This window comes from Musa acuminata, chromosome BXJ1-4, assembly GCF_036884655.1.
Source record: "Musa acuminata AAA Group cultivar baxijiao chromosome BXJ1-4, Cavendish_Baxijiao_AAA, whole genome shotgun sequence".
Classification (NCBI taxonomy): domain Eukaryota; kingdom Viridiplantae; phylum Streptophyta; class Magnoliopsida; order Zingiberales; family Musaceae; genus Musa; species Musa acuminata.
In genome coordinates, this window is record NC_088330.1 from 42,519,600 (window position 1) to 42,531,688 (window position 12,089).

General features: G+C 40.7%; 1 protein-coding gene across 4 annotated transcripts; it reads left to right on the plus strand.

Annotated features, from left to right (window-relative positions):
* Positions 1–5,120: 5,120 nt before the first annotated feature.
* On the plus strand, positions 5,121–11,951 carry LOC135671805 (calcineurin B-like protein 1). 4 transcript variants are annotated; one of them, XM_065180026.1, is made up of 10 exons: positions 5,124–5,371; positions 5,849–5,998; positions 6,499–6,581; positions 6,888–6,947; positions 8,682–8,790; positions 8,866–8,918; positions 9,878–9,958; positions 10,037–10,149; positions 11,323–11,387; positions 11,454–11,951. In XM_065180026.1, the coding sequence occupies exons 2-9, from the start codon at positions 5,920–5,922 to the stop codon at positions 11,384–11,386; spliced, it is 642 nt and encodes a 213-aa protein (XP_065036098.1). In that variant the 5' UTR covers positions 5,124–5,371; positions 5,849–5,919; the 3' UTR covers position 11,387; positions 11,454–11,951. The 4 variants fall into 4 exon arrangements, with proteins under 4 accessions (XP_065036100.1, XP_065036098.1, XP_065036099.1 ...); XM_065180027.1 differs by lacking the exon at positions 5,124–5,371 and adding an exon at positions 5,438–5,569; XM_065180028.1 differs by lacking the exon at positions 6,499–6,581 and having other exon boundaries at positions 5,121–5,371.
* Positions 11,952–12,089: the final 138 nt, after the last annotated feature.

The window sequence follows — 12,089 nt, forward strand, 5'->3', positions numbered from 1 at the left end:
AAACCCCAACGCAGCTCACGTGAACCGGACTAGCCCGAGTCCAACCAAGACCGTTCGTTCGTTGCTTCAATCCCGTTAACCAAGCCAACACGTGTCACACGTACCACCGCGCATTAGAAACCATTCGTGCCGACCGCGATGTACTCATCGAGCGCCACAGTTTCGCTGAGCTGGCCGCCTACGTGGACCGCGTCGTCCCCATCCTCGACCGTCTGATGGCCACGACGCCCGCCGCGAACCGTGACGGCAGCTCCCCCCCTCCCTGTCGCCGCCGAGATCTCGCCCGCGAGGTCGAGGCCGCCCGGGCCCTCGCCTTCGACTGCGGCAAGCGCAACCGCGTCTAACTCATCCTCAACTGTCGTCGCATCGTCACGTGCCTTGAGTCCGCCAGGGAGATCGGCCTCCTCCCCCTCGCCTCCCTCGATCTCTGCTCCGCTATCCGCGGTGAGGCCAAGCTACTTGGCGATTCCATGGACCGGGCCGAGTTCCGGGCCGCCCACCACCGAGGAAGAAATCCTGCGGAAGGTGGAGTCGACCATCCAGGAGAACAACTCCAATCGGTCCTACACGAACGGTCTGCTGGCCCTCATCGCGGACTCCGTGGGGATCTCCAAGAATCGGACTGCTCTCAAGAAGGGGTTCAAGGAGGTGGCGGCGGAGGCCAAGCTGCAGAAGGACCTCGCGGAGGCGATTCAATGGAGAAGGACCGCAGACCGCTAACGAATGGGTCAACTCATTTTGGTGCCTCTGTTTTCGCAGCCAAGGATGGAGCTGAAACTTGTGCTGGAATGGCTTCGCCCACCTATCACGCATATGAAGTGTTAAACAAGAGAAATTAAAAGCCCAAATCACTCCAATATATTGCATAAGAATATCATCATTACAAAGTCAAAATGTTAATGTTGATTTTATGATGGTGTTGAGATTTGCTCATTAAAGGATCAATATTTTATGTTCAAGATTTATATATCTATATATATTTAATTGTTGAAACAAAACAGACATTCTCAGAAACTGTCATTTGGCAATCCGAAAAGGATTCTTCACAAGATTTAAGAGAGAGAGAGAGGATGCATGCACTCTTATTCGGATCACAAAAGCCTCTATCTCGTTCCTTCCCCTTGGTTCTCATCTCTTATCTCTTCCCTTCCCTTCCCTCTGTCTCCAGTCCAATATGAACTTTGGAGGAGCACCCAAGAGGCACACCCCAACTCATCCTCCCTACGCCGTGGTATGTTCGCCGCCCAGTGCAAAACCAAGTAGTTGCACGTCCATTGATCTTTGATTCGGTTGTGCTTCCGGTTATTGGGGTCTTGCAGATGATTGCCGCCGCAATCCGATGCTTGGCCGAGGAGGGAGGCTCGTCTGAGGCGGCGATATCCGAGTACATCCGTGCCAACTACGACGACATCCCGTGGGCGCACGACAGGCTCCTCCCCTACTACCTCAACAAGCTCACCGAACAGGGAGAGTTTGTCGTCGGCTCGCCAGGCCGGTACATGACGGCCTACGACGATGGGCCGCCTGGTGACGCGCCCCGGACGTCGAAGCCTGCACCTGCTCCGGAACCATGTTCCGCAGGGTGTTCATTGGAGCCAGTTGCCGCCGACGAGGCCAGGCGCCACGCGGCTGATGCTGGTGGAGACGGCTTCCCGGTGCGCAGGCGCCGAGGACGGCCGCCAAAGAGGAGGAGAAGAGATGGCCCTGGCAGCCAACACGGACCAGAAGATTGTGGTGGAGAAGGTGGTTCCGTGGTGCGTAGACGCCGAGGACGGCAGCCTCGGAAGAGAATTGAAGCTGATGTCTCACAGGACGACGGAAACAACTGCGGCGATGCCGGCTCCTCGGATCTCGCGGAAGCACCACCATCGTTGCAGCCGACGCACGCCGAGGCTCTGCCCCCTGAACCAAACATCGTCGTCGACGGAACGGAGACCGTGCTCGCACTGCCATGCGCAGGGCCATCGAGGGCCGATGACGATGAAGATCCTCCATCGATGGCTCCATCAACGGTGGCCGAGGACGAAGCAGAGGCAATAAGATTACCAAATGAAGAGACCGGCAACCATGGCTCCTCAGTCGCCAAGCGCCGCCGTGGCCGACCTTCCAAACGCAAGCCAAGTGTTCGATGAGGCAACAAAGCCAAGCGCCACTGTCGAGGCTTCATTTGCTGGTGGCATTATCTTGCAGAACACAAGGGGTTTGCTTCATGTAAAACATTTCTGTTCAACTCCTACAAAATTTTGTTTCTTTCTTCCTTCGAAGCATAAATTTTGAGGAAATTATGTGCTTGATTTGCATGACTTCATCTGTCGATGGCTTTGGATTTTCTCATAGGAAACATTGTAGATCGGTTGCTTGTGCATTGAACATGTCTTCATCTCACAGTTCTCAATGGCAATTCTAATCAATGCAAAATTGAAGGCATGGGAATTCAAGAACAGTTTTGCTTTGCTAGTAAATACTTGAACAGTTAACAATTCATTGTCATCAAATGTAGGTTGCTAAAAGATAGTCTCATAACTTGGAGTTAATCAAAATGAAGTCCCACATAAAGCTAAGAGAAAACCTTGCAAAGGAGAGTGGTGAGTAGTAAATAACAGCCTAAAGAGAGCTTTTGTGTCTGTTGGGAGAGAAAGGAACAACTATATTTGGAGTGATTGATCAAATGCTAGGCATGACTCATTAACATCATACCAAATGGTTTTACCATGCTACCATATCAATCATAGAACATCAACATGGCTAGAAAAAAACTGACAGTACAACTTGACAATGAGCAATTGTAGTTTGCATGAAGTTTCGGATAAGATAATTGTCATCTCAACACAATTTGAGAATCAGACACCACCAAGGCCAATGCTACATCATTTCTTGAGCAAAGATACAACTTGAATGTAGCTGAGATAAGATAATGTTTATCCCTACAACAGCTAGAGAATTAGATTCCACCAAGGCCAATGCTACATCTGTTTCTTGAGCAAAAGAGACAACTTCAGTGTATAGAATTTGAAGTCAGAAGTTAAGACATTGGTTATATCCCAACAACAACTTGAGATTTAAGTGCCATCAGTGCCATGCTACATCTATTTCTTGAGCAAAGATACAACTTGCATGTATCTTAGATTGCTTTAATTGCAAGTAGTATTTGAAGTCAGGGCATGTTTGGTAACCTCACAGACACTATCTTCTACCAGTATGATCCAAACTGAAATGCAAGTATCTAGGAGTCAGTGAGCTTCAATTACTCAGCAAGCATTGGCACAGACCCTGTGTCGGTATGCTACCAATACATCGAGACCGAAGACATAGGATATGCCTTTTGCATTGACGGAGAGGTCCGAGAGTACAAATTTCATAGATCGTAAAATTCATGAGCACAAGGTGATCGAAGAGGGAACGAATTGCGGGAAAGGGATCTCCTCATGATGATAATATTGCTATATGGGTTATGCTCGATACTCTGTTCATAGTTTCTCTATCAAACAAAACCAAATAGAAAGAGAGATACTAGAACTAACCTGAATAAAGTGGCGAACCCAGTGCGAGGCTCTAGCTAATCTCATATTGACGCAAATGAAATGAAGAAAACAGAATGATGTCTAACTGAAACAAATTTGACCATCGTTAGCTCTATGTTTCCAAATCATGCAACCGAGAAAGAACATGTATGCTAGTAGCTCGAAAAAAAAGTGATGCGACAGAATATATTTCAGCAATTGTTAGAAAAAAATATAGTCTAATTTGGTTTGTTTCTTGATCGTCTCAATGTGTGATATTATAATATATAGAAATAAAATGAGTAAATGACAGTATCATGCTAAAGGAATAAGTGATTATATGAATATAAACTGCACATAGTTCAGAGCAATGAACTCAATCTCCTGGTGGATTAAAACTAAAGCTCCCATCCCATACCCAAATCTAATGAACTTCCACAAGTGTACCAAGTCATCCCAGTTATCCAGAGAAACCAATAACAATCCATCAAAGAAAATGATACAACTATGTTTTCATAGGAAATAAAAAAAAGACTTCTTGGACAAGCATTAATAGTCCTAAGAAGAAAAGCTTATCATATCAAATATGACCAGTGTCTTGTCTTTATGGCATTAATCTAACTCTTCCTTTTGCCATGAGTTTTCAAGAACAAATCCTATGGTCTGCAAAGATTAATATGGCTTCAGACATCAATATTGGTTCTCTAAATTTCATGAAGGGAGGCATTACAAGGGGGTGACTTAGCAACAACAATTTGTGAGAAAAGAAATGGTTAAAGGACTCGAGGAGCATTGTGATGCACAAGCCACATATGCTGTTAAGATTAGGGACAGAACACAGTACTCATGAATAATAATTTCACGACTGGCATACATCCAGAGTTGAAATTAACTCTCATTTGCTAATATCCAATAATAAAAAATATATTTTTGCTCGTTAGATTAAATATTAAAATGCAATTTCGATAATAAATTGCAGCGAGGGATACTGAAAAGGTAGGAAAGCAGCAAAGACAAAAACATCACTGACAGGGGACAGAAAGCAAGATAACTCACGGTGGATGCAAGTCGGGTTGGCGAGGCGGCGAACTCCAACTCGAGGAGAAAACGTTGGCGGCCATCGTCGGGGTCATCGTAAGGGTTCTCGGAGCCGCAGAATTAGGATCGACCGAATGCGAAGCAAATCAAAAACAACAAACCCATGAAATTACGCAGGGAGGAAAGTAGAAGAAGCCGCAGGAAGAAGCACTTGCGAAGACTCGGATTCAGCGGGACACGTGGGGAACTCCTGTGGGGAGGCGATCCGTCGTTCCCTGTCTCAGCCGAGACTGCCGTTAGTTGGGGATCCGTGCCCACGAACGGCTTCAAAACCTCGTTGCGGGTCGGGTTTGATCGGTAATCCGCATCAACCCGATTTGGTTTAACCGGAAGCGAGTCAGTAGTGATGTACACTACCCGTTTCCCATCCTCTCCGTGCGATACATTCTCCGAGCGGGACCCACGCTTGATCAGGTCACCGGTCCATTCGGGACAAGGATAGGTAAGTTGGTGGCGTCCGCGGAGGTCGGTGTCGGTCCAACAACCCCGTACCACCCCAACCTCGTCGTATTAGGAGATTCCGCCACGTGTCGAAGACCGCGGTCGGCGCAGCTTTGGCGTTCGAGCCACCGACACGAAGTTCGCTGTTGCACCCGTCAACCGCGCTTCCCTGGCGGCACGCCTCCGCCGGCGGTCTCTAAAGAAAGCAAAACCCGTGAAAAGAATCACTAGAAGGTACAACGGCTGGCCGATTCGTGCGCCCCCAATCACCGCCACCGCGTCCGTTCCGCATCTCTCTCTTTGTGCTCCGCAATACCCTTGAATTGCGGCCGGTGGGTGCCCTTCTCTGCCTTTCCCATGATTAGGTCTAGCTTTTGGTCTCAATTTCTGTTTTTCCCTTTCTTTGAATGAGTTTGCTAGCATCTCAGTCGGTGTTTGTGTCATTTAGGAATTAGCCCCTTCGCTTTTCCATTTGTCGAGGATTTCTCGCTCAAGAATCATCTTTTAAAATAGAAAGCCTCATCAAGCCGGTAATTTGTAGACTTCGTACATGGAATTGGTGGCTTTTGAAGGATTTATTTTCAGTGGGGTTTCTTTTGCACTGTGTTGGAATCTCGAAAATAAAGCTGCAATCTTGCCCCGCGTTTCTTATATCTAGATTCTTTCTTTGAGAAAGAGATTTGTTTTCTTCCTTTTAAGGGTTTCCGTTAACTGTTTCGTTCCATATATGATTTGGATTACCTGCTAAAGTTTCTTTTTTTGTGGAATTAGTGGATTGTAATTCCTTCTTTGTTCTTTTCTACTTGTAGATGAATAGGGTGGAAGATGGAGTTGTTTGTGAGATGTGACTAAGGCCCAGGCTGTGAGGTAGCTGCTGTAAATGGGCTGTTTTCAGTCGAAGGGTCGAAGGCATTTCCCAGGATATGAGGACCCTGTGCTTCTTGCTTCTCAGACTGCTTGTATGTCAGGCGTTTCTTTTATTTTCTAATCAGAACTCTATAATTTTCATTCTTTACCTTTCATGTTTTTTAGATATCGGAGTGATCACCAAGCAATCAATTTAGTACGTTCTGCCTTTGTTTCCTTGGAAGCATCTTTCATGTGACAAGGAGTCAATAAGCTCTGTTGATCAATGATTTATTAGCTTTATGCCTAGCTTTTAAATTGAGTAATAGCCTCAGGAAATTTGTTTGTTATGTCTGTAGTAGATGTACTCTTTCATGTTTTCTAATTTCATAGTCGTGGTTTCCCTTAGTTTGCAACAAAAAATGGTACTATCAGATAATCAATGGATATAGTTAAGGCCATTCAACAAATTAATATTATACTAATTAAGAAATCATCTTTTTATTTCCCCACCTATTGTAAGAACAAAACAATGATGGGTCCAATGGAATTATTCCTTCTTTTTGCTAGAAAATAAATTCTGCCATAATTTATCTATACAATATTTCTGCAGTCACCGTCAGTGAAGTTGAAGCACTGTTTGAATTGTTCAAGAGCATTAGCAGTTCAGTGATTGATGACGGGTTGATCAACAAGGTAGGGTGCAGTCTGAGTCGTTTCTGCTTTCTATTGGTTTATGGTGAATTCCTTGGCATCTCTTGTTTAAGAAACTTCATTTTAGTTTCTTTCCAAAGATAAGATTAAGGAATCCTGGTTATATGTCGATTACAGATACTGCTGCTCTAACTATTCTATTAAATGCATACAACAACCTGGTAGTGAGTGCAAATTGTTTTCACCAGTTGATTAGTATATGCTGATTACTGATGTAAATTCAGTATAAATCACCTTGGAAAGCATTGGAAGTCGATGGTTTTAACTTCATATCTTCTACTTTTGCAGGAAGAATTTCAGCTTGCACTATTCAAGTGTAGAAAAAAGGAAAATCTCTTTGCAAACAGGGTACTTTATCAATAGATCCTTATTTATATCTCTGCTTTAATATGCATCTATTAAGTACCCATAGTATGTCTTGAACTTGTCTTTCTTGATAGTTGCTGAATACAAATTCTAATTGTCTGTTGTGATTATGAACTTGTTCTCATAACTCTTTTTTTCCCTCTGACAGTAGATGAACCTAAAACGCCCAAACAGTGTCACCTCTAATATGCACTTCTCCAATTTGTGGAGGAGAAGAAGCTTATTAAGCTAACTACTTAAGAACTAAATACTAATAAAAAAATGAAAAAAATATTGCATGAAAAGGGTGATCATAATCCAAGCAGATTTTGAAATTTTACAAACATGTTATGTATAGAGCCACTAGTGTCCAAATATCTTAATCCACATAAAATATATGCTGAAAATTAGCAAATAGATCTCTATACATGATCTGTTGTTGTTAATTACTGCAGATGTTCCTTGATTCCTAAGGCTTGTCGAACCCAGTTAGTCCCCACAAACTTGCATCATCCTGTCTGTACCAACTGAACAGATGGACTATGCAATCCTTTGGAATGGTGGTTTTTGGTCCTCTAATGGGGCTGTCCATCCCTTATTTTTGTAGGATAAGGACTTTTTCCATCTCATCAGGGCCTCTTTACTCTTTGATATAAGACTGCTGCTCATTGTGCACGTAGGACCCCATCTTCCTTCTTTATTAGATCAAGAAAGGTCCATCTTGCACGCTGGAATTTATTTTCAAACTGTCAAATTTCCTTGTTTGCTGTCCTAGTATTTATAGAGCTGAAAACACATATTGAAGTGCCAACTCATCTTCTTGGTTGCCATACTGGATTGAATTTATCTGTGGCCCAAACCTATGGAAGGTATTTTAAAGAGAAAAAGGGTGGTCTAGTACACAAGGCTCCTGTTAGTTGTAGAGCCACGACATAAAATCCTTGGCATCAAGGCTAATACTCTATAAATGGTCAACCTAACCTGTCAAATACGCATAATATCCATGATGAATTGGTGTTTTATGCCAAGAATTATCAACTTTATTAAATAATTTAGTAAATTTTATAATGATGGGATTATGTAAAACAAATTATGCAATAGTTCCCGGCCACTGGGATGTCTCAACTGATGCTGTGGATCATCGGAAAGTCTTTAAAGTTAATATTTCTCCTCTCTGGATGGTCCAATAATGTGGTATCAGTTCACACCTTTTTCAATTTACCAATTTGTAGATGTAGGTTCTCATAAGACAAAGGGATCAGATAATTAGCTTGCACAAGAAGACATGCTTCAAACAGTGATCCTAATGAATGCCAAGATAGTTAGGGTTTTATTTGTAGCCTCTAGCTCCACCTAAGTTCCTTCAATCAAAAGGATAAATGGCTTGTGAAGGTTCATAATATGCCTCTTTGTTTGTCTTGTCATACCTTTTAAACAGTATCCATTGTGTCCTGTTACTCGGCATTTGCATGTTGAATTAGCTCAGGGGTTTTCCTAACATATTATCATAGTATTCTGTTTTTTTTTGAATTTTTTTATTTAACTATTTGCATTAAGTGTTGCACTTAATGTTAAAGTTATGTGGTAATTGTATCTCGTAAAGAATCCAGTGCAATTACTTTATTTATTTGAGTCAGCATAACTAGTGTAACCAGATGGTTAAAACATGCTGGATCCTTTACTGGTGATAGTTGCTCTTTGTATTCTCATTAACTCATTACTACTGAAAAAATGCAGATCTTTGATCTATTTGATGTCAAACAAAAGGGAGTTATTGATTTTGCGGATTTTGTTCGAGCTCTCAGTGTCTTTCATCCAAATGCTCCACAAGAAGACAAAGTAGATTGTAAGTTTTTATTTTATTTTGTCAGCATTGACTAATTGGTAGAACCATTTTCTAAAATTTTACTTGATTTGACAGTTTCCTTTAAGATTTATGATCTGGAGGGTACAGGCTTTATTGAACGGAAAGAGGTAACTTGATATATTTTGAATGGTTAATATGCTAATGGATTGTATAAATTTTAAATCCATTACAAGACTTCTCCTTGGTAAATGAAACTCCTTTACAATTATGCGGTCATAGTAGGCCTTAAATGTCAACTTTTTACTTTTGAACAAGGCTTTCTCTTCCACTTATAAATTACAAAAACTTCCCTAGGGGTACACTCACGATTAATTATAGCAAATTTTTCCAAGTAATTGATACAATATGCTATAGCTTATTTCACTTTTTGTGAGGCAATGGTGGGCTAGTGAAAAGAGTGATCAATTAACACAAGTTGAACACACATATGGTATATAGTGAAATTGTGAACATAAGGTGATAATTGAAGAGGATGAAATAGCACTAACTGGTGAACGTTGTGAATTGATATCTAGTAGGACCTATGCTTTTCTCTAAAGAAAATAAATGCTTGAAATTTTAGCAGGAACAAGTCCCTGTAATACTATCGGCATGGTTATTCTTTCATATCATCTTTTGCAAATTTATATTTCAGACATTTCTGCTTGTTATTGGTGGTTGTCTGTTTGTATCATCAATTGCAATTTTATCGAAGATGATAGTTCTAAGAAACAGGTCGTTCGGCATAAAGTTTTCAAGAACAGCTTCTTTGCCTTTTCTTACAGAGCATAGATCAATGTTCCACATCAAAACCAATGAACTATTGGCAACATACACACTTTGTGGACAACCAAAAGAATTTTCTTTTGCTTTTTCTTTTTTGGTTAGTGAATCTGCTCTATTGACTTCATGGCATATATGAAAACACAATAAATAGGAATCGAGTAGATATAACAGAAACTAAATTTATTCACTTGTATTTTTCATTGGAGCTGACTGAACAATGCATTAACATCCTTACACTTATTGTTAGTTCATTACAATGTTGGCATATTGTGGTCCTTGCAAATTTAATCTGAATTAACAGGTCAAGCAGATGTTGACTGCTCTGCTATCTGAATCAGAAATGAGATTGTCTGATGAAACCATGGAGATAATCCTAGATAAGGTTTACAATCTGATTATGGAACCCTATAAGCTAGCTTCAACTGTTGTGCTTCTTACTTTTTTTCTTCTTTTCTAACAGACATTTCAAGAAGCTGATGCTAATCAGGATGGAAGAATAGATAAAACAGAATGGGGAAATTTTGTTTCTCACAATCCATCATTGATGAAGATTATGACCCTTCCATATCTTAGGTAACTACTTCTAAATAAGACCAGAATCTGTAAGTTGCATATTACAGGCTGCTTTATATTTTTCTTGCTTGCTCCCTTTGTGTTCCATGATATTATAGAAAAAGCATACTAATTCATAGCTCATGCATTTGGCCTCAAGTAAGATCAACAGAGAACCGCTTCAGTGTGACACCGTGGACATATATTTTTTTCACACTCCTTTATAGCTCTTCAGAAACGCTGGGCCTCTTTTCTTAAAGAAATAATTGAACTTCGCAAAGGTTCATTTGTGAACTTATTTTGGATTTGACCCTATGCTTAAAAGTCCAGAAATTTAACCAGCAATTGATCAGCTGTTGAATGGAGTATCATAATGAGTGAATATTATGATTCATAAGCACAAATGTCAAACTTGTTTTCTTCAGTTTTTAAGTTTTTCCTTTTAGAGAACGAGCGTAGAAAGATGTTAAACATGCACTATATAGATGGTGGTGTGACCTTAGCAAGAGGACCAGTGTCCCATTAAGTACAAAATAGTTAGTTGATTTAAGCTTGGGGCACTTACTGAGAGGATCAGAAGAGACGTTAGAAAAAACATTGAACACTTGGATTAAGGAACCATGTTAGTATTGCTAAATGAAAGAAAGGAACCTATATGCCATGTACCAAAAGTTGGGCTCCAAGGCTTTGTTTTGGTATGTCAGTTTACTGTTTTATCTGAGTGTCAATTAGGAGCATTAATCTGTATAGACGATTCAATGTGTCTAAACACTCATCATTAAAAATTATTCACGACATTACCATGCTTGATTGTCTCTCACTAGCCAAACCTAAACTTCAATATCGTGGACTTGGATATTGAGGAGAAATTAGGAGCATCTCTTGCTATTACTCTTCCTGAGATGCTGGATCAAGATGGGAGGCAAATAAGGGCATTAAAAGTAGTGAGAGTTTTAACCTACAAACTCCATTATGAAATTTGTCTTTCAAATCTTTCATGTACATGGACTTGCAAATATTGATTTCTTTGATGGAAACAATCAACTCCGATACTCTTTGGTGTGCTTGATAGATATTAACAAAGAATTAACAGGACATAGATTGCTTTGGACTGCATGTGGGTTCATCTGGGATGATTGCTCCATTGCTTACTGATGTATCTCAAATGGCTGTCTTGATGTCAAAAAAATGCAGGGACATAACAACAACATTTCCAAGTTTTGTATTTAACTCAAAAGTTGACGACATTGCTTCATGAGGTACGTTGCCTTATTTCTTTCTTTCAAGGAGATTACGAGTGACTGACCATCAGCTATCGCATGCAGAATGGAGCAAACTGTCAGCTCGCATCGGCAGTGAGATTGCGATGCTATTAAAGATGCCCTGAATGGACATTTGATAGTCGGTGTCAAAGTGTCATTTTTCATATAAAATTATCTGCCCAAGTTTTGTGTTCTGGAATTCCATCATGGTACCTGACCAGAGAGCCAATGTATCTGTTCTCAGTAATCTTGCCTTGCCATTTACTTCATTTAGGAGTGCCTTCAAAGCAGAAGCAGGGTCTTGCAAGGATCTCATGTGTTTCTGAATTTGAAGAACATGGTATCAAATTAAGTGTCATCTGCCATTCTGATATAGTGAAATAAGTTAGTTACTAATCTGATCACTCATTGCTATAGATGGAGTCCATGATTTACCATCTTCCTCAGTGCAGTGAATACAGATGTAAAAGATATCTCATGAAATTTGTGTAACTTTGGTCTTATGACTAAAGAACTGACTTACCATCAGTTTTAGTAAAAATAATGTATCTCATTGTAAAGTGTTTTTGTGTTAATCCTTAAATGTAATTGTAGTATATTAAACCTAGAAACTTACATATATGTATTTGTAGCTAATTTTTATGGTTTCTTTCACTATCAATGGGAACTCTTACCTGATATTTATTTTTTTAAGAAAAA

What these genes read in the sequence shown, in the direction of transcription:
- LOC135671805 (XM_065180026.1), top strand. Translation starts at nt 5,920, where the DNA reads ATGGGCTGTTTTCAGTCGAAGGGTCGAAGGCATTTCCCAGGATATGAG. An exon ending in TCTTGCTTCTCAGACTGCTT is followed by an intron (nt 5,999 to 6,498) that starts GTATGTCAGGCG and finishes ATATTTCTGCAG; the next exon opens with TCACCGTCAGTGAAGTTGAA. An exon ending in ATGACCCTTCCATATCTTAG is followed by an intron (nt 10,150 to 11,322) that starts GTAACTACTTCT and finishes AAAAAAATGCAG; the next exon opens with GGACATAACAACAACATTTC.